Genomic DNA, 20692 nt, shown 5'->3' on the forward strand with positions numbered 1-20692 from the left:
ACACACACACACACACACACACACACACAGACAGACACGATGGACGTGAAGCTGCTGTGTCTGACTGTTGTTCTTCTCTCCTCACCCCTCCTCACACTGTGTGACCCGCTGTGAGTATTAAACACACCGTTTGCTCATAGAGTTACTAATAATCAGTTTTTAAGATTTCAAACGCTGTGATTTGATCTCCTCAGGTTTGTTCTGTCAGCTCCTAATTTGCTGAGAGTGGGTTCCTCAGAGAACGTGTTTGTGGAGGCTCAGGATTACTCTGGAGGAAACCTGAGCGTGATGATCTCAGTGAAGAACTTCCCAAAGAAAGACAGGGTGATACTGTCCAAAACAGTGACACTGACTGCAGAAAACAATTTCCAAATTCTTACAGATATAAAGGTAATGCCTTATGTAATTTACAGTATGCAAAAAGTATATTTTTGTTTGTAAATTGAAAAATGCATTTTTCTTTTATTCAAACTTTGCAAAGGGTTAATTTTGTTTTCTGTTCTCTAGATCCCTGATGATCAGGACTTCTTCTCTGGTGATCCTCTGGAGAAGCAGTATGTGTATCTACAAGCTGAGTTTCCAACCAAAACTCTGGAGAAAGTGATCATGGTCTCATTCCAGTCTGGATATATATTTGTACAGACAGACAAGCCCATCTACACGCCTGCTAGCACAGGTACGAGTATGTGCTGAAACATGACAAAGTGGATTTAAACAGAAATCATTCTGTTTATTATTAGCCTGGGTGCTGCTTTTATCAGGGCTTTTTATCTGCAGAAAATCAAACCAACAGAACTCATATTTCAGTTTTTGCTTGATATCTTTTACAGTCAAATACAGGATTTTCTGTCTGACGCCCAACATGAAACCACTCAGTACTTCAATCACAGTGGAGATCATGGTACACCTTTTTATAATTGCACAGTTATCCCACACACACACACACACACACACACACACACACACACACACACACACACACACACACACACACACACACACACGCATACACCCCACACACGTTCATGACATTTCAGAAATAATGAGCATGTGACTGACGATCTCAGCAAACACAGTGCTAATATTGATTTCTGTGTTTCTGAAGAATCCACAAGGCATCACAGTTTCATCAAACAACATATATCCAGTGAAAGGGATGAAGTCTGGAAGCTACGCCATTCCTGAGGTTGCCAGGTATGTAAAACACTGACAGGACTGAAGCTATTCAACCCGAGTGAACCGACAAAACATTTTTATTGCTTAGTGTCTATGGGCTAGGGCTATATATTCACACTGCAAGCCTTGTGATCATGCTCAATTCAGATTTATTGCTCAGATCTTTTTTTTTTTTTTTTGTATAGCTGTTCACATTGTTCTTTTAAATGTGGCCAATATGATCCTTACCTGAACCGCATGCGCAAAAGAACGATAAAAAGATGGCATACAGAAGAAAACACAGAGAACATTAAATTAATTGATTACGCTTGTATTATAGTGAGAAACCAGTGAAGTTTTTAAACATATATGATACGAGCCCTCGTGTTTTGCTTGTCTATAAAGTTGCCACAGTCACATGAGTTCTGACAATCACTGTCCTTCACTGACTTTCACAGTGGCGGCTCCAGGACTTTGTCTTGGGGGTGCTAAGGGGGGCTTTACAGTTCAAAGGGTGTGCTAAGAATAAACAATGACTAAAGAAAAAAAAAAAGTATACTTTATTGTATTAGAAATATATTCCCTTTTTCAATGGTACATTGCAAATATAGTATTGCAAAAAATTACCATCTTAAGATATATTATAAGTATATTAGCATCATACTTTTACCTATTTTCACAATACAACTTTTAACACACTTTAAAATAATTGTACTTTAGTATATTTTCTAAAAATATATTTGAAGTGAAAATTCTGTTTGCTTGCACTTAGAAACATATTTTAGGTATATTTTTAACTGTGTGCTGAAAATGATCATTGTAATGCATTGAAGGACACTTTCAAAATACATTAGTATACAATAGTATATTGTCCAAAGTATAGCTAAGTAATATTTGTTTATTTATGTGCATTTGTTATTGAATACAAAGTGTGTAATTTGTTGTATTTGGAATAAGCCAAAGGTATTATGAGCATATTTTACTCAAATATAATATGGTATATTGCTTGTATGTTTTGAAGACACTCGTAATGAATTTGTAATGTACTTGTAACACAGATATAGTACACTTTAATATCACTAATCAAGTCATGGTCTAAACAGGCATATACACAGTAAATTCCCCGGTGTTAAATTTAACACCGCTCGGTGTTTATATGGGAACCACCAGCAGGGTGTTAAAAGTAACACTGAAGCAGTGTTAGAGTTAATTAGATAATTAAGTGATTAATTGAGTGATGATTGAGCATTGAAGACACCTGATGATAACAAGCAGAATCACTGAAGAAAAGAGAAACACAAGAACTACAACTGACTTCCGGAGATGAAATCAACTGAAGATAAAAGACGACATTAAATCTGTGAAGATCTCAGCAGAGGAGGATTAAACAACTCCACAAACAGCATTACCAGCTTCACTTATTACCAACTAGTTATTGAGAATTAATAGAGGTGTAGATGTTTTATTGGAAATAATATGTTTTAGTAAATTCACCATTATGGTGATCAGTGTTTGCTTTAGTTGGGCAGTTTGACTCTTGGCTTTGCTATGCAAGTTTGTGGTCTTTATAACAGTGTTTACCAAAACACATAATTTATTACAAAGTATGCCAGAAACAAAGATGATCAAGTGATGTAGTTTTAACCATCATGAAGTAGAATGATTCACTAATCTCATAAATTACCAAAAATTGTTATGAAAAGATTATTTTTTTCACCAATGGTAATTTCTTTGCCACAGAACAGACATTCTGAATTATGATTTATTTTTGTGAACATTGTGGAGCAAATTTTTTAATACACACACAGACATCAAGAATTAGCATATGAATCTCAACAATGGTGACATGCTTCCTGCAGCAATGCATGCTGGGAGCCACCATATTATAAAACTAATGGCTCCCAGCATGCATTGCAGCATGAAGCATGTCACCATTGTTGAGATTCATAAGATGATTCTTGATGTCAGTGTGTGTGTGTCTGTCTTTGGTCTATTTTCTCATAATATATTTAGAAGTTAAAATCAGAATGTTTGATTTTTGGAAAATAAATTATTGATGGTAAAAAATCTGTTAATAACAAGTTACATCTTTTGGTCAGTCATGACATTTGTCAAACATTCTTTTTTATGATGATGATGATAAAATATATATTATATCTTAGTTTATGGTTTCTTTTGCAACAAATCATGTTTCAGTGAACACGGTTGCAAAGACAACATCTAACATAAAAAATATATAAATTGTCAAACCACCCAACTAGAGGAAACACCGATCACCATAATGGTGACCAAATATTTTCATCTAAACTTTTTTTCATTCTCAAAAAGAACTTCTGTAGAGGAAAGACAGAAATAAGGTCAAACTGGTTTGTAATAAGAGCGATTTCATGTCTTTTCAGTTGATTTCATCTACAGCTGTGTCCAGAAGTCAGTTGTAGTTCTTTTGTTTCTCTTTTCTTCAGTGATTCTGCTTGTTATCATCAGGTGTCTTCAATAATCGAACAATCATCACTCAATTTACTTATTTAATTATCTAATTAACTCTAACACTACATCAGTGTTACTTTTAACACCCTGCTGGTGGTTCCCATATGAACACCGAGCGGTGTTAATTTAACACCGGGGAATTTACTGTGTACTTCAGAAATGAAACATTCCATAAAACATCATCATCTAAACCTCTGTTCAATCTCAATAAAACTTTAGTATACATATGACAGAAATAAAGTCAAACTGGTACAATAATGTGTAATGGCTCGCAGTCAGTAGTTCTTGTGTTTCTCTTTTTTCTGTTGTAACTCTTTCCTTCAGTGATTCTGAGTATTAACATTAGGCGTCACCACTAATGGCCAATCATCACTTAATTAATCACTTAATTATCTAATTAACGTCACCACTGCTTCAGTGTTCATTTTAACTCTCTGTTGGACACATGTACACTGAGGAGTGTTAATTTAACACTGGGGATTTTGCTGTGTACTTTGTGGATTTTTATTAAGTAGGGTGGTTGTGTTCATACACTGCAAACACACATTTATGTTCAAACGTCATGTAAAAGTGAATTTTGCATAATAGGTGCCCTTTAAATAATTGAATATCTCTATATTCAAAACCTTCTATTTAAAACATTAATCTCATAACATTGTTATCATGAATGCAAATGCCACATTAAACAGTCTGTAAATATAGCCTACCTAAATGCCACCTTTTTACTCTTCTATGTCACCTCTTCAGTGGAAAGATGAATTTTTCAAATTTCATTATTGGTAACTTCTTCCTGATTGTGTATTATTATTTTAACTCAATTTAAAAATATAAATTTATGAATTTGACATAAAAGATTTCACATTTTATAAGGTTAGAAAAATGCCCTTACAAAGGTGCCCTGGCAAGTCATTTTAAGGACTCAAATATCGCCTCATAATGGGAAGGCTGATGTCTGTCACTGATCAGAAGGTGTTTCTAAATGTTCCTAAAAGAAATGTAAGCATAGAGTCTTGTCTATAGATGTCTGGTTTTGACTTGGTGTGTGCCTAAGTTGATGTTATTATCAGAGATTTTAAGGTATGGTTGCAAGGTTTTGTTAACTTCAGAAAACTTTAACTCGATTTTCCCCAACATTGACTTTGCTGACTCTATCGACTTCTAACAGGTGTAGCTCAGTAATTGATTTGTCCGATTTCATGTTTGAGGGTTTTCTTTAAAGGAAATTGTGAAAATAACAAGAACTAATTTTTGAAAATGTATTCATTCTATAGACTCATTTTGCTAGCTCGGGTCACAATTTATGAGAAAAAAAAATATCACCCTGTTCATGGTGTTATCATCGTTTTAATTTCATAAAAATTGTTTCTCTATGTTTCAGTACTGGGATCTGGAAGGTTGTCACTCGGTACACAAACACTCCTCAGAAGACGTTTACTGCAGACTTTGAGGTCAAAGAATATGGTAAGATGTGTGTCAACAAAATGTATGTTGTGTATGAATAACACCTGAAAAATATTTATTTTAAAACAGCTGAGTGTGCTAAAGGGGGCATAAGCTCATGTGGAGCCATTGGTTCTCATTGGATATGAGAGAATGAAACAACAAAATATTCCAAGGCACTCCTGAGGATACAGTATACAGGCTGTGTTAACCAGAATGCTTTGATTTTTTATTATTATTATTATTTTTTTATTATTAATAACTTAGCCCAATAACTTAGGCCTTTTACCCTTAACCATGCGAGTGCCTTGGAAGTTTTGTTGTTTCAAAAATATTTATTTATTTGTGTCTTTTCTCTGGTTTGGTTTATAGTGCTTCCAACATTTGAAGTGAAATTAAAACCCAGTAAGTCATTCTTCTATGTGGATGATGAGAGCCTGACAGTCGACATTGAAGCCAAGTAAGACAACATATGTTCTGCTTTATTATATTGAAAATAAATCTATAATGTGAGTAAAGACTGATTTAAAATAGATTTGTATGTAATTCTGTCAGGACCGCTTCCATCAAATGTAATTGACAATTAGCATACAGTTTGGATTGGCAGTGTGGTTCTGCTCTGGGCAAGCCCAATCTGACATCATTGGGTTACACCAGCTAACGTAATTTTAATGGTCAGATCAAAGTTAAATGGTAAAATGGCTCCTTTCCTTCTTCTGAGGAACAGAAAATGTCCAAGCAAATTCGTCTATGTAATGAAAACGCGGATGTGGATCAGGGACAGTTGTTGTCACTGTTCAGTTTTTACAGCAGAAATTGTATGTGCTTTTATAGGTATCTGTTTGGACAGAAGGTGGAAGGAAATGCGTTTGTGAGGTTTGGTGTGATGGACGGTGAGAAGAAAACAAGTATTCCTTCTTCTCTTCAAAAAGTTCAGGTGAGAGACATTAAATCATCTAGGATCTCATTTCTTCTCACCTAGAAGTTAATAAGAAGTCACATTTTAGTGCATCTTAGACTGTTGTTGTCTTTCTTATATGAATAGATTAGGGAAGGAGAAGGTACAGCAGAACTGAGCAGGGAGATGATCACTAAGACCTTTCCAGACATTAACCAGCTGGTTGGACGATCAATTGATGTTTCAGTCAGTCTTTTAACAGAAAGTGGTAAGACTCAACAGATACTCTACATCTGTATGTTTACATGCCTGTGTGGGATTGTATATGAGAGGCTAATCCTGTGTGTGTGTGTGTGTGTGTGTGTGTGTTTCAGGCAGTGAAATGGTGGAAGCTCACAGGAGAGGCATTCAGATTGTGACGTCACCGTACACCATACATTTCAAAAGAACACCACAATTTTTCAAACCTGGGATGTCCTTCAGTGTCTCGGTATAAAACAGTAGCTGATTTTACACATTAAACTCCGTAAATTACTATAAAATGACCAGATTTTTAACTATTCTGGTAAAACACAACATTTCTGCTATTCACACTCAGGCTTGTGCACAATTCAGAATTGAATTGAGAATGACTCCTTAATTCCAATTCAATTCTTGAATTTGAATTGAATTTGAATTGATGTCAAAAACAGGATCTAGAATTACAATTCGAATTTGAATTAAACGAAGCAGAATTGCAATTCAATAAAAAGTCAAAGAAATTCATATACATATTTTAAGTGAAGTGTTTAACAATGAAGCTTTACGTCAGATATGATTGCATTATAAATGATATTAGTTTGAACTACTTGTACAGATTACATTAAAAGGATATGTTTTCCCCCAGCGATGAATGTTAAAAGCAATGTAAAAAAAAAAAAACCGAATTAAACAACATTGAGGGGGTAATTTATTTCAAGAATTTGATCAATATCTATTTTAGAACAAAATGTATTTTTGAGGAAATTTTTTTTGAGGAGTAAATAGTTACGTGAAATGAAATTTCTGTTAATAAATTACAAAATTAATGTAATTGTATTTAGTTGTATTACTGAGGTAAAATGTTTAATTCAATTAGTTAATCAACTTAAAACGAAATTGCTTTGCATTGATAAAGTTATCTAAATAAAGTAATCCAAACCACATTTATAATGGGTAACTAATAACAGTAATAAGCAAAAACATTTCCAAAATAACCTTCCTAACACTGAATGCATGTGAGACTCAACACAGAGTGGAATTTCTTTGAATTGCCATGAATTTAATTCCACTTCCTGTCATTCCAATTCAAATTCAATTCAATGTCCTGTGGGGCGGAGTAAATTCAATTCAAATTCAAATTCATGAATTGAATGGAGGGCAATTCTCAAATTCTGAATTTTGCACAAGCCTGATTTTAACATCTACCTTTCTAAACCTTGAAAGTTGCAATGACGTTGCAGTCTATGGAGAGATCAGAAAGCTCTCGGATTTCATCAAAAATATCTTAATTTGCATTCTGAGGGTCTTACAGGTCTGGAACGACATGAAAGGGAGTAATTAATGACAGAATTAAAATTTTGGGGTGAACTATCCCTTAAGTCTGTTTTATTGACACAAGCATCTCTTGTTTTAATGACAGCTCAAGCTTCAGGTGAAGGGCAAGAGGAATACCTATGGCACAGGAGAGGAGGTCAAGCTACAGATAACTGGAGATCCTGGAGCTAGAGTTGGGCTGGTGGTGGTTGACAAGGCTGTGCATGTCCTTAACAAGAACAGACTCACTCAGACTCAGGTGAAGGACCTTCTTCAGACGTCATTGCGAAAACATCTAATCTCCCCGTTTCTGGCATAAAACGCACATAACTGGTGTCTTTTTTGCACCTTTAGATCTGGGACGTTATAGAGAAGCATGACACCGGCTGTACGGCAGGAGGTGGAAGGGAGAGTATGGGGGTTTTCAGTGATTCAGGTCTGATGTTTGAGTCCAGCACTGCAGGAGGAACCAACACCAGAACAGGTTTTTTTATTTTATTTTATTATGATTGGTGATATAGAGAAAAAACATTTGACGCAAAACCCGCATTATGATTTTTTTCTAAATGTTTATTTTCATTACATCATATTGTCATAATGTGTCAGGAATTAAACTTCTAAATAGGGAAGTCACCAGGTCAGTATCTACATTTACATGCATTTAGCAGACATGAGTATTTTGGAGAGTGACTTTGTGCCTCATTGTGTGTCAAAAATATTTCTTAATACACAATTAAACTTTACACTGCATTTAAATACTTTATATAGCTGAAACTTCACTTTATTGAGTAAAAACAGTGAAATGACAAACTTTAAATGAACTCAGAGCATTTGCAGTTACTGTTAGCTCACAATGTCACACACAAAGTCAAATTCAATAAGTTAAGCTAACTTATTACATTTGAGGACATCGATTGCCTTAATTCGTTTAATTTTAAAGAGGCTATGTGTAGGTTTTTACTTAAAAAAATCTTTAAGATAGAGTTTTCATTTGTACATGTATGAGCCAACCATGATGTAATAAAAATAATGACACCTTGACTGTCCACCACGGTTGCCTCTATTAGCCTGTAGGCTCAATTGTGTGTGGAGGAGTAGGGCCCGAATCGGCGCGAAAATTCACAAAATGTGACGTCATGCGCGTTCTCGTCTACTTGGGCTTACATCCGTACGGCACGGCAGCCATTATTAGCAAGCAGCGGCAATCGGTTGTGTTTTCAAATGGTGTTTTCTTACCTCAAACATTATGCTGGTGAATCTCGATGAGCCGTCAGTGGTTGCTGGGGCAACCCTGGTTGATGTGGTCGTGTACGTGTGCGCACCGAGAACGAGCATGAGACTGGCTGCAGTTCCTCTAACGGCCACTGGTGTCAGTAACTGTTCGAAATTTCAGAACCTACGCAATGCTCCTTTAAAAACCAATAGTTATGAGTACTCTGCAATTATTTAAGTTGAGTTTACTAAAAGTACACTGTAAAACGTACTCGGTTCTCTCTAGAGAGGGAACGAGTACTGCGTAAATCTTACGCTAGGGGAAAATCTCTTTTCCGCGAGATACTGAAGCCAAAAAATTATCCTTAATTTTGAAATAATGTAAAACGCGATGCGGCAGCATGGTTTTTCATCGCCGGAGCGAACCGGAGCGCGCGCAGGCACGGCAAGATACGCAGTACTCGTTCCCTCTCTAGAGAGAACCGAGGTTACGTTAGTAACCGAGTACGTTCTCTTACGAAAGGTTCTCTCGTACTGCGTAAGTCTTACGCTAGGGGAACACAGTGTAAAACGCCGTGCATGCTAAGATCCAGCACCAAAGTCCCAAGGGCAAATGCCCGGGCTCATATAGTACATGATCATAAGTGACTCACAGAGAGCCCAGGAAGAGTGGCTAGAATAGCATCATTCCTATAATAATGTAGCATCCTATAAGGAACAGTTATAGTGATGATATTTTGTTCAGTCAGGGCGACCCCGGCCTGGACTGATGAATATAGTGGGTCTTACACACTGCCCATAGAGCTGCGCGATCTATAAACGAGCGTTTGCTCAAGCCATTTCAGTACTCTGGGCCGGACACATTCGGGGCAGACAGTACCGATTTTAGACCGCAAGCAGCTTAGCTTGCAGAGCGGGAACCTCTAGGTTATAAAACCTTATAAATGTAGACGGGGAGGCCCAGCCTGCCGCCATACAAATATCTTGCAAGGCAATCCCACTAGACCAAGCCCACGACGAGGCCACGCCTCTCATGGAGTGCGCTCTGACACCTAATGGGCACTGCAAGCCCTTAGAGGTGTAAGCCAGCGCTATAGCATCGACTATCCATCTGGATAGACTCTGTTTCGACACGGCGAGTCCCTTAGAACGTCCGTAGAGTGAAACAAAGAGCTGCTCTGTCTGTCTGAAAACAGACGTGCGAGACACATAAGCCCTTAACGCCCTGACCGGGCAAAGGAAGCTGGCGTCCTTCTCCTCGTTAGAGACCGGCAGGGCAGACAGGGAAATCACCTGGGCCCTGAACGGTGTGTTGAGGGATTTAGGGATGTACCCGTGCCTCGGTTTGAGTATGACTTTAGAGTCATTTGGCCCAAACTCCATACATGTTGCACTCACTGAGAGCGCTTGTAAGTCCCCTATGTGCTTTACTGAAGCGAGAGCCAGAAGAAACACTGTTTTGAAAGACAAGTGTTTGATATCTATTGATTGGATTGGCTCAAATGGGGCACCCTTCATGGCCTCCAAGACCGTAGAAAGGTCCCATATGGGGACTGAGGGAGGTCTGGGAGGATTTAACCTCTTAGCTCCTCTAAGGAATCGAATGACCAGATCGTTCCTTCCCAGTGACTGACCAAGCGTTGGTTTAGAAAACGCTGCTATAGCCGCCACATAGACTTTGAGCGTGGATGGGGCTCTGCCTTCATCCAGTAGCTCTTGTAGGAAGGAGAGAACCTCCGTCACTCCACAGTCCAGGGGTGAAAAGCCGCGTGCTGAGCCGTCTCGTAGAGGGAGCTCTAGCCTGCACGATCGTGTTTAACACTCCCTCTGGGAGATCAGAGGGTCCCAGTTGATGGGCCACGCATGTAGGGACCAAAGCTCCGGGCGAGGATGCCAGATCGAGCCCCTGGCTTGAGAGAGGAGGTCCCTCCTCACTGGTATTGGCCATGGGGCAGCGCTCATCAGCTGCATAAGAACTGGGAACCAAGCCTGGTTCTTCCAGAACGGAGCCACCAGTAGCACTGAGCATCTGTTTTCCCTGATCCGCTCTAATACCTGAGGTAGGAGCGCGACGGGGGGAAAAGCATAGAGCGGGCAGCGGGGCCAGACGTGGGCCAGCGCATCCCTGCTCTTGGAGAAAAACTCCGGGCAGTGAGCGTTTTCTTGAGATGCAAACAGGTCTATCTTCGCTCTGCTGAATGTCTGCCACAGCAGTTGGACTGTCTGCGGATGCAGTGACCATTCCCCTGCTGGAACATTGTTCCTGGACAGTCTGTCTGGTCCCACATTCAGGTGGCCAGGCACATGCGCTGCTCTGAGCGAGCGCAAATTGTGCTGAGCCCATACCAGGAGGCGTTTCGCTAACCTGTACAGGTTTCGGGATGTGATGCCTCCCTGGCGAATTATGTAGGCTACCACTGACATGTTGTCCGAGCGGACCAAGAAGTGGTGTCCTGTTATTTGGGGACGAAAGCGCCTCAGCGCGTTGTCGACTGCCATCATTTCCAGGCAGTTTATGTGCAGAAGCTTTTCCCGTTCTGACCACTGGCCGAAAAACGGTCTGCCCTCGAGCAGTGCTCCCCATCCCGAGGTGGAGGCGTCCGTAGACACCACCTTCACACTCGAGGAAGTCCCCAGGCTTACACCTGACTGGTACCAGTCGGTCGCTCTCCAGGGTATCAGTGCTGAGACGCATTTTTGATCGACCTTGAGGCGAAAGAGACCTGAAGTCCACGCTCGACGCGGTACTCGCGCTTGTAGCCATAACTGCAGTGGGCGCATGCGAAGCAAACCCAGCTGGAGAACTGTCGATGCTGCTGCCATGAGACCGAGCATCCTTTGAAACTTTTTTAGCGGGACTATAGTGCCGCGGCGGAAGGTTTCCGTCATGCGCTGAATAGTCAGTCTGCGCTGTGGCGATAGTTGAGCTGTCATTGACAGCGAGTCTAGTTCTGTGCCCAGAAAAGATATTCTCTGACTGGGAGACAGTGAACTTTTCGCCCAATTGACTTCGAGACCCAGATTCTCGAGATGTTCGAGTAAAATGGTCCTGTGTTCTATGAGCTCTGTATGTGACTGAGCTAGAACCAGCCAATCGTCCAAGTAGTTCAAAACTCGCATTCCCCGAAGTTTCAGGGGAGCGAGGGCTGCGTCCATGCACATTGTGAATGTACGGGGTGCTAGGGACAGGCCAAACGGCAGGACTGTGTATTGATAAGCCTGGCCCTCGAAGGCGAATCTCAAAAATCACCTGTGACGTGACGCTATTTGTATTTGGAAATACGCGTCTTTCAGATCTATTGACACAAACCAGTCCCCGTGGCGAATTTGCGAGAGGATTTTCTTGGTTGTGAGCATTCTGAACCGGCGTTTTGAAAGCGCTTTGTTCAGTTGTCTTAGATCTAGAATGGGTCTGAGACCCCCGTCTTTTTTTCGGAACCAGAAAATATCTGCTGTATAGCCCCCCTTCGCTCTGAGCTTGAGATAAAGGCTCTATTGCCCCTTTGCTCAACAGTTTCGCAATTTCGGCACGAAGTAGATGTGCTACTTCCTTTTTTACCGTGGTTCGATTCGCACCGCGCAACGGCGGGGACGTCGAGCGAACTGTAGCGAATAGCCTCTTTCTATAATGTTCAGCAGCCATTCTGATATACCGGGAAGCTTTGCCCACGCATTTGCATGAGTAGCTAAGGGTTGAATGAGATCGGAGCTCTGGCCGTGACATAGTGGCGGCCGGAGAGCTTCGGTATGCTGTATTATAGACACCGCACTTGCAGCGCTCGAGGCGGGGAGTGTGCTGATCACAGCGGGCGGTTCGCCTGCGCTCGGCTCTCTCATGGCGGGTAGCTGAGAGACGGCGAGGGTGGGGGAAACCGAGGGATTCGTCATGTCTGTGAGTGAATGTGGGCGCGGGACAGCGGACACATTTGCACTGAAAACACTGTCGACCTGAGTCGGCTGTATGTGTGTTGGTTTCGTTTTTACAGAAACCGAGAGACATGCAGTGTGTAGTGTTTGTGGGCACTGGGATGTGGGCACGCTCACTACATTCTGTGCGCAATCGACATGAGTCGATTTTATGTGCGCGAGCCCTGTGGGGCGGGCTGTGTCTGTGTGTAAGAATGGGCACTGGGCAGTGGGCATTTTTACTACACTCATAACACTATCGGCCGTGGCCGGAACACCAGAAAATACACTCTTTACAGGATTTATCTGAGTCGCCGTAAAAACGGCGTTTGTGTACAGGCAAGCGGGTAGTGTAACCGACTTGTTTACTGCAGAATACACTGGAACAGTCGCATGTAATGGAACTGGACGAGCGAGAAATTTTGGTGGAAGTCCGGCCGCAGCGGGACTTGAACACCACCGTTTTCCTAAGCTGGCTAGGAAGACTTTGAGGCCTCGGGCTTTATCTCAATCTTCGGCCGAGGCCCACGCGGAGGGGGGCGGCGGCCGGCAGAGCGAGAGCGCTGTCTCTGGTCCCGGGCCTGTCGACGCTGTGAGGCGGCAGGGGGGGGGGCGGCGGCTGCGAGCTGCGAGCAGACGGCTGTTTAGAGCGGCCTGATGCGGAGCTAGAGCGCTTCGGCAAAAAGTGCTTCATGGCCTGCGACGTCTTTTGTACCTCGGCGAATCTGTCCGCGAAATCCTTGACGGACGATCCGAAGAGGCCAGCAGCAGAAACGGGGGCGTCGAGGAACACAGAGCGCTCCGAGTCCGGCATTTCTGAAAGGTGTCTCTCAGCAACGGTGAGAGAGGCCATGCTCCGCCCTATGGCCTGTGCAGCGGATTTTGTGGCGCGGAGAGCGAGGTCCGTAGCGCTCCTTAAATCCGCCACGCTGATTGCTTCCGTGCCTTCCTCGTCCAGTTTTCGGAGAAGGTTAGCTTGGATGATCTGGAGAGTGGCCATAGTGTGTAGCGCTGATGCAGCCTGCCCAGCGGCGGTGTAAGCGCGACTGTGCAGGGTAGATGTAGCGCGGCAGGCTTTTGATGGTAGCGCCGTCTTAGCTCGCCGTCCAGCAGATGGCGGGCAAAGATGGGCTGCTACTGCCTCCTCCACCAGAGGAAGAGCGAGGTATCCTCTGTCTTTAGCACCGTCCACCACGGAGAATGCTGCTGAGGCAGAGGAGCGCAGCCTGGCTGAGAAAGGGGCGCTCCAAGACTTTGCCAGTTCTTCATGAAGCTCAGGAAGAAACGGGGCGGGTCTTGAGGGCGTAGAAACGCGGTCCCCCTGCAGGAAACAACCGTCCAGCCGGTTGCGTGTAGGCTCGGCGGGCGCTGACCACTCGAGGCCGAGGCTCTCTGTGGCCTGTGTGAGCAGACGCATCAGCTCAGCTTCAATACTGGCCCGTTTTCCTGACGACTTGCGGGCAGAAGAAGGGGCGAGGTCCACAGAGCTCGACCAATCCTCACTGCCTGACGCCAGGATAGAGCAGTTGTCCTCCTCGAAAACTGCCGCTTCTTCTTTGTCATCTCCGGCGGAAGCGGCGGCCAACAGCGGCCACTGTCCGGGAGTGAGAGACTCGAGTGAAGTAGACGGCGAAGCTGGTGGGCGAACCGGCGAGCTTTGTACGGTGGGAGGAGGCTCAGGGATTAAGTGATTATTGAGCATTAGTGATTAACACCTGCTGTTAACGAGCAGAATCAATGAAGGAAAGAGAAACACAAGAACTACAACTGACTTCCAACCACAGCCTTAGATGAAATCAACTCAAGATAAAAGATGTTTAAATCTCTAAAGATCTCAGCAGAGGAGGATTAAACCACTACACAAACAGCATTACCAGCTTCACTTATTACTAAACAGTTTGACTTTTGTCATGCGTCTACAGAAGTTGTTATTGAGAATGAACAGAGGGTTAGATGATAATGATTTACTGAGTTTCATTTAAAGACACCATGATAGTGATCCGTGTTTGCTTTAGTTGGGCTCTTGACCCTTGACTTTATAACACCAGTTTTTCCTCTGGCTGCTGTAACTGAGTGTTTATAAAACACATTTGTTATGGCGCATAAGCCAAAAGAAAATATGAGCATGCTTGTGCTTGTGCTTATGCATGGTTGTTTAGATCAGTGGTTCTCAATTCCAGTCCTCGGGACCCCCTGCTCTGCACATTTTGTATGTCTCCCTTATTTAACACACCTGAACCAGATCGTCAGCTCATTAGGAGAGACTCCATGAACTGAACTGAGTGTGTCAGATAAGAGAGACATACAAAATGTGCAGAGCAAGGGGTCCCGAGGACTGGAATTGAGAACCACTGGTTTAGATGATACAAATCATCATTTAGTGACTTGATTCTCTGATCTTTTCCAGAGCCTAATCTCTGATTAGACAGGTGATGTATTACTTGTATTATTCATTATAATAGAATTGATTCTGCTGTAAGGCCCATTGTTGTGACAATCAGATTTTAAAAACCTCTATTGTATCATATGCTGATTTACACAGTAATCAAGAATCAGCATATGAATCTCAGCAATGGTGACCATTAAAAAATGATTTATGCCGCAATGCATGCTGGGAGCCATGGATAAGTTTTGTATTATGCTAGTACCCAGCATGCATCATTTTTTAATGGTCACCATTGTTGAGTTTCATATGCTGATGCTTGATGTCTGTGTGAGTCTTAATAATGCAATACCTTTTCTGTGAAACTTTTTGTGCACAACTATTTGTAAAATCCTTCATATTATCTGATGGTCACAACATGGCTAGCTCTTATGCTGTAGAATCACAGTTTTGAGTTAAACTAATATGTTGCCCTTTTAATCAGAGATCAGACTCTGAATGAAATCAGTGAATCAAGTCATTAAATGATGATTGTCATCATCAATCTTTCACCATCAACACCCGATCAGACTTTTTCCTTGCTTTTGTGCCATAACAAATATGTTTTATAATCACTCAATTATAGCAGCCAAAGAAATTCTTAAGTGCAAAAGTCAAGGGCCAAGAGCCCAACTAAAGCAAACGCTGATCTCCATCATGGTGACCTTAAATGAAACTCAAATCATCAACTTCTAAACCTTTGTTAATTCTAATAAGAACTTCTGTAGACGAATGGCAGTAATAAAGTCAAAGTGGTTAATAATAAGTGAAGCTTGTAATGCTGTTCGTGGAGTTGTTTAATCCTCCTCTGCTGAGATCTTGAGATATTTAATGTCTTCTTTTATCTCCAGTTGATTGTGCTGTGGCTGAAGTCAGTTGTAGTTCTTGTGTTTCTCTGTCCTTCAGTGATTCTGCTTGTTAACAGCAGGTGCTCATCACTAATGCTCAATCATCACTTAATTAATCACTTAATTATACAATTATCATTCTGGGATCTAGAAATGTTCTATAACTCATTCAGTTTGAGTTCTGTTTCAGTCATTCAAGTTTTGGTAATATTTGAGTGCTGTGAACTCAGTTCTATTTAGTACATTACTGTTAGGTTTTACAGTGTGTAGTTGTCATTTGTTGTAGGATTAAGTGTTGTTTTTTAAGTCTTGTGCTTACACTCTAAAAAATGCTATGTTGGCTTTAATTAACTTTTTTATGTCAACAGGTTCCACATAACTAGGTTACGTTGGAGTTATGTAACATTATTTATTTCAATTAACTTAAGTTAATTACATAAGGTTAATCAAATGTTGTTTAGTTGAATAAGGTTAACAGTCTTAATTTTGTCCAAAACAATTAAGTTAATTAAGTTCATTTATCCTAAAATTAATATTTTTACATTCAACCAAAACAAATAATCCATTAATAAAAATATTAATTTTAGGATAATTGAACTTAATTAACTTAATTGTTTTGGATAAAATTAAGACTGTTAACCTTCGTTCTGTTCATTCAATTGAACGACATTACTTATGTAATTAACTTAAGTTAATTGAAATAAATAATGTTACATAAATCCAACGTAACCTAGTTACGTGGAACCTGTTGACATAAAAAAGTTAATTAAAGCCAACATAGCATTTTTTAGACTGTACCTGAGCCTGCTTCAATGCTGTGGGAAAGCTGGCAGTAGTGAGAGGTGTGTGGATTATGGGAGTCAGAGTGAGCAGTGAGATCTCCTGTAGTAGGTGGGAGGGGATCAGGGGCTGAAGGGTGTTGCTGGCCTGGAGATGAGAAGACAGATATTATCAAGGCAGGAAGTTGAGGCCGAACATAGAATGTCAGTTGCTTCATTGACATCAAGAGAAGAGAAGTGTTTAGTGGGGGGAAAGGATGCAGAGACCACAGAGGAGAAATCACGGTTGAAACCGTGGTCTGGGGGAAAGCATCAATGTAAGGAGCATAGCAACTGAAGTGGCCGGGACAGGCCCCCTAGGGTCTACTCGTGGAGCCGACACTGGTGACATGACACTAAGACGGCCGATGTGGTTAATCCAAGTCAAACATAAAAACAGGTGGTTTTGCAAAAATACCAGTACATAGAGGTACGTTTTTAAAATGGGTGAAAATTAAAAATCATTCAATCAACTCTACAATTTTATAACCACTTTTTTGGAATATATTTGAGTAGGTTTAACCTTGTCAAGTGATTTTTAAATGATGTTTTATTACCAAAGTTCAGGAGGAACACATTCAAATTATCTATCCAGTCATTGCATCATTCCAACCAGCTGTGAACAATCAGTAATCAACAAGTCTACCCAATCAGCAAAATTAATTGATATATATAACCTATATATAAACACACATTCGACTCACCTATGTTCCTCGACAGTTTTTAGCATCCCTGCCCGTCTCCTCACACTCGCCTGGTTACTCCTAACCAGAAATACGAGGGGAAGTACTCTGGGCTCAGGCCAAAATACAGAGCTCGGAGCCCTCCCCTCGGACAGCATGCCAAATACGCATACTACTTTACTCTGATCTGATGTTTTGTAAGTGTGAACTCATGAAAATGTACTAATTCATTCAAATGAATTGTCCTCTAGAGCCTGAGTGTCCCGCCACTGCAGAGCGAAAACGAAGAGCTGAGAGTCTCCTGCAGATCACTGCTACACTGGGTGAGGACCTGGAATTTACTCAGATTTTACTTTTGCAATTTAAATCAGAAAGGAGCTTCTGGGATTGTTTTTTTTTTTTTTTTACTGCACTGTAAAAATGAATACGCTATATTTACTCAATAAAATTGTGGCAACAGATTACAAGCAATATTATTAATTAAATTGAACAAATTAGAATTGAGTAATAATTAATCAAATTAATTCCTTAAAAGGTAACCATTTAAAATGAGGAAAATTTTTATTGCCAACATTGAAGACACCTGATGTTAACAAGCAGAATCACTGAAGGAGAAAACCGTAATTGTAAGTCACCGTTATGGTGATCGGTGTTTGTTTTAGTTGGGCTCTTGACCTTAAATCATTATCTTTAGATTTTGTTTGGCTGCTGTACATGAGTTATAACAGCCAGATGAACAACGAGAAAAGGTGATCTGATGGTGTTGGTTGTGTTTTAACATAATCATTATTTCACAATCATTTGACCTGATTCTCTGAACTCATATAGTTAAAAATAATATTATACTGTAGAGGGACAGAGCTGCTATAATTAATTATCTAATATATCTAATATACAAAAAAAAATTGTTTTCGTTTTTAAATACACAGACATCAAGAATCAGCCTGTGAATCTCAACAATGGTGACATTTATGAAGCATGTTGCAGTGCATTCTGGGTTCCACCAATCAAAACTCATTCATGGCTCCCATCATGCATTGCTGCATGAATATATAATGAGCTTATGATCAGAGGTGATCTGTTTGTCACCATTGCTGAGATTCATACGCTAAATCTTGATGCCTGTGTGTGCCTACATAAAAAAAAACGTTTTTTTTTTTTTTGTTATCATTTGAATTTCATTGAAAAGGCTAAACATATTATGCTGTACAAGGACAGTGCTGCTATAATTAATAAAATAAACAAAACTCAGACATTGGGCTCTGTATGAGTTCAGCGATTCAGGTGAAATAATGATTGTTAAAACACAACCAACACCATCAGATCACCTTTTCTCTTTGTTCATCTGGCTGTTATAACTCAAATACAGCAGCCAAACAAAATCTAAAGTTAATGATTTAAGGTCAAGAGCCCAACTAAAACAAACACCAATCACCATAACGGTGACTTACAATTACGGTTTTCTCCTTCAGTGATTCTGCTTGTTAACATCAGGTGTCTTCAATGTTGCCAATAAAAATTTTACTAATTTTAAATGGTTACCTTTTAAGGAATTAATTTGATTAATTATTACTCAATTCTAATTTGTTCAATTTAATTAATAATATTGCTTGTAATCTGTTGCCACAATTTTATTGAGTAAATATAGCGTATTCATTTTTACAGTGTGTTAAAGGAGAACTTGGTAACTTTTTTAACGTAATAAAACTGTCTAGAAATCATTTGGATGGTTAAACAACCTGTTCTGGTGATATTGGTGACTCTCCCCGCTCCCCCCAGCATTCCCAGGCGGAAAACCAACCTTGCAACTTGGGGATTACCGTCCTGGCAAGATAGAAATTGGAAGTCTCGTGAGACGCGAGAACGAGAATGAGAACGAGCGCAAAACACAAATTGCTTTACGGCAATTCGACATAAACACACACGCATGTATGATGTATTACCAGATTACCCACCTCGGTAGACATAGCTCCACACGATACAGTTGGCTTGCTCCGATCAAAACAAACGCACATGAGCAGCGGTAGAGAGGGGAAGGAGGCCGCCGCAAGTGAGTTTTTTACGACCGTGTTGTGAAATATACGCCCCACAGCTGTAGGGGGAGCTCGTGGGGAAAACATGCGACAACAAAAGGGAAAATCACTTTGTCTTTCCCCATAGTAGTTCTCACCATGTTCTCCTACATTGTTCATTGTCTTCTCAGCTGGTCAATATTCTGGTGAATTGAAGCAGTGCTGCATTGATGGGATGAGGGATAACAAACTCGGCTACACCTGTGAACAAAGAGCCATGTATATTGTAGATGGGCCAGAGTGTGTCCAGGCCTTCCTGCAATGCTGCAAAGAGATGAAAACCCGCAAAAACATGAAGACAGAAGAAGAGGAGATGATTCTGGCTCGCAGTAAGTACACAGCAAAATCCCCAGTGTTAAATCTACACTGCTCAGAGCACATATGGTCCCACTCTACAGAGTGTTAAAGTAACATTGAAGCAGTGTTAAAAATAATTATGTAATTAATTAAGTGATGATTGAACATTAGTGATGAAAACCTGCTGTTAACAAGTATAATTACTAAAGAAAAGAGGAACAACTAAAGAGGAAAAAGAGAAACACAAGAACTACAACTGGGTGGTTTTCCAGAAAGCAGGCTACCCAGTCAACACGTTGATCTCACAGTGATCTCTCCATATGACCACAATGTGAGTTCACAGTGAGCTAAAAGTGTAACCTCACAGCGCACTCGCTGTGTGCTCATTTTATGGCCACAATATGAGGTCACCCCAGCTATAAATGTTATTGGATTTGAACATTTTAGTTGAAAATGAAAATTAGGTTGACGTCTAAACATTTGATGTCAGGCTCCAACTTCATTAAACAACTCCACAAACAGCATTACCAGCTTCACTTATTACTAACCAGACTGACTTTATTTCTGTCAGACGTCTACAAAAGTTTTTATTGAGAATTAACAGGTGTTTAACTCTAATGTGTTTCATTTGAAGTCACCATAACAGTGATTAGTGTTTCCATTAGTTGGGCTCTTAACTCTTATTATATCTTTTGTCTTTTTTGGCCGCTGTGACAGTGTGTTTGTCAAACACATTTACAGCAGCAAAGAAAGCTAAAGTGAAATGAGATCAGGTGATGATGGTTACCTGTTGATGGTTTTATAATCATCATGAAATAGACTGCTTCACTGAGGTAATTTGAATCTAATAACTGTGTTGTACCAATAATATATTCTCATTACAAACCCTGTGTTACTGCA

The 20692-nt window shown here is 40.7% G+C and overlaps 1 protein-coding gene across 1 annotated transcript in view; it reads left to right on the forward strand.

Moving 5' to 3' along the window:
• The window catches only part of LOC311279464 (complement C3-like), a 74678-nt gene that overhangs the window by 25 nt on the left and 53961 nt on the right, over nucleotides 1-20692 (forward strand). The window contains exons 1-14 of the mRNA XM_084390988.1: nucleotides 1-110; nucleotides 195-390; nucleotides 508-676; nucleotides 831-901; nucleotides 1106-1194; nucleotides 5021-5103; nucleotides 5455-5542; nucleotides 5917-6019; nucleotides 6128-6248; nucleotides 6355-6470; nucleotides 7641-7793; nucleotides 7889-8018; nucleotides 17675-17746; nucleotides 19627-19847. The exon at nucleotides 1-110 is cut by the window's left edge and continues 25 nt beyond it. Of these exons, the coding sequence (XP_084247114.1) occupies nucleotides 40-110; nucleotides 195-390; nucleotides 508-676; nucleotides 831-901; nucleotides 1106-1194; nucleotides 5021-5103; nucleotides 5455-5542; nucleotides 5917-6019; nucleotides 6128-6248; nucleotides 6355-6470; nucleotides 7641-7793; nucleotides 7889-8018; nucleotides 17675-17746; nucleotides 19627-19847 (1683 nt within the window). The 5' untranslated portion in view covers nucleotides 1-39. The remainder of the gene's footprint in view (nucleotides 111-194; nucleotides 391-507; nucleotides 677-830; nucleotides 902-1105; nucleotides 1195-5020; nucleotides 5104-5454; nucleotides 5543-5916; nucleotides 6020-6127; nucleotides 6249-6354; nucleotides 6471-7640; nucleotides 7794-7888; nucleotides 8019-17674; nucleotides 17747-19626; nucleotides 19848-20692) is intronic.

This window comes from Rutilus rutilus, assembly GCF_951802725.1.
Source record: "Rutilus rutilus genome assembly, chromosome: 2".
Taxonomy (NCBI): Eukaryota; Metazoa; Chordata; class Actinopteri; order Cypriniformes; family Leuciscidae; genus Rutilus; species Rutilus rutilus.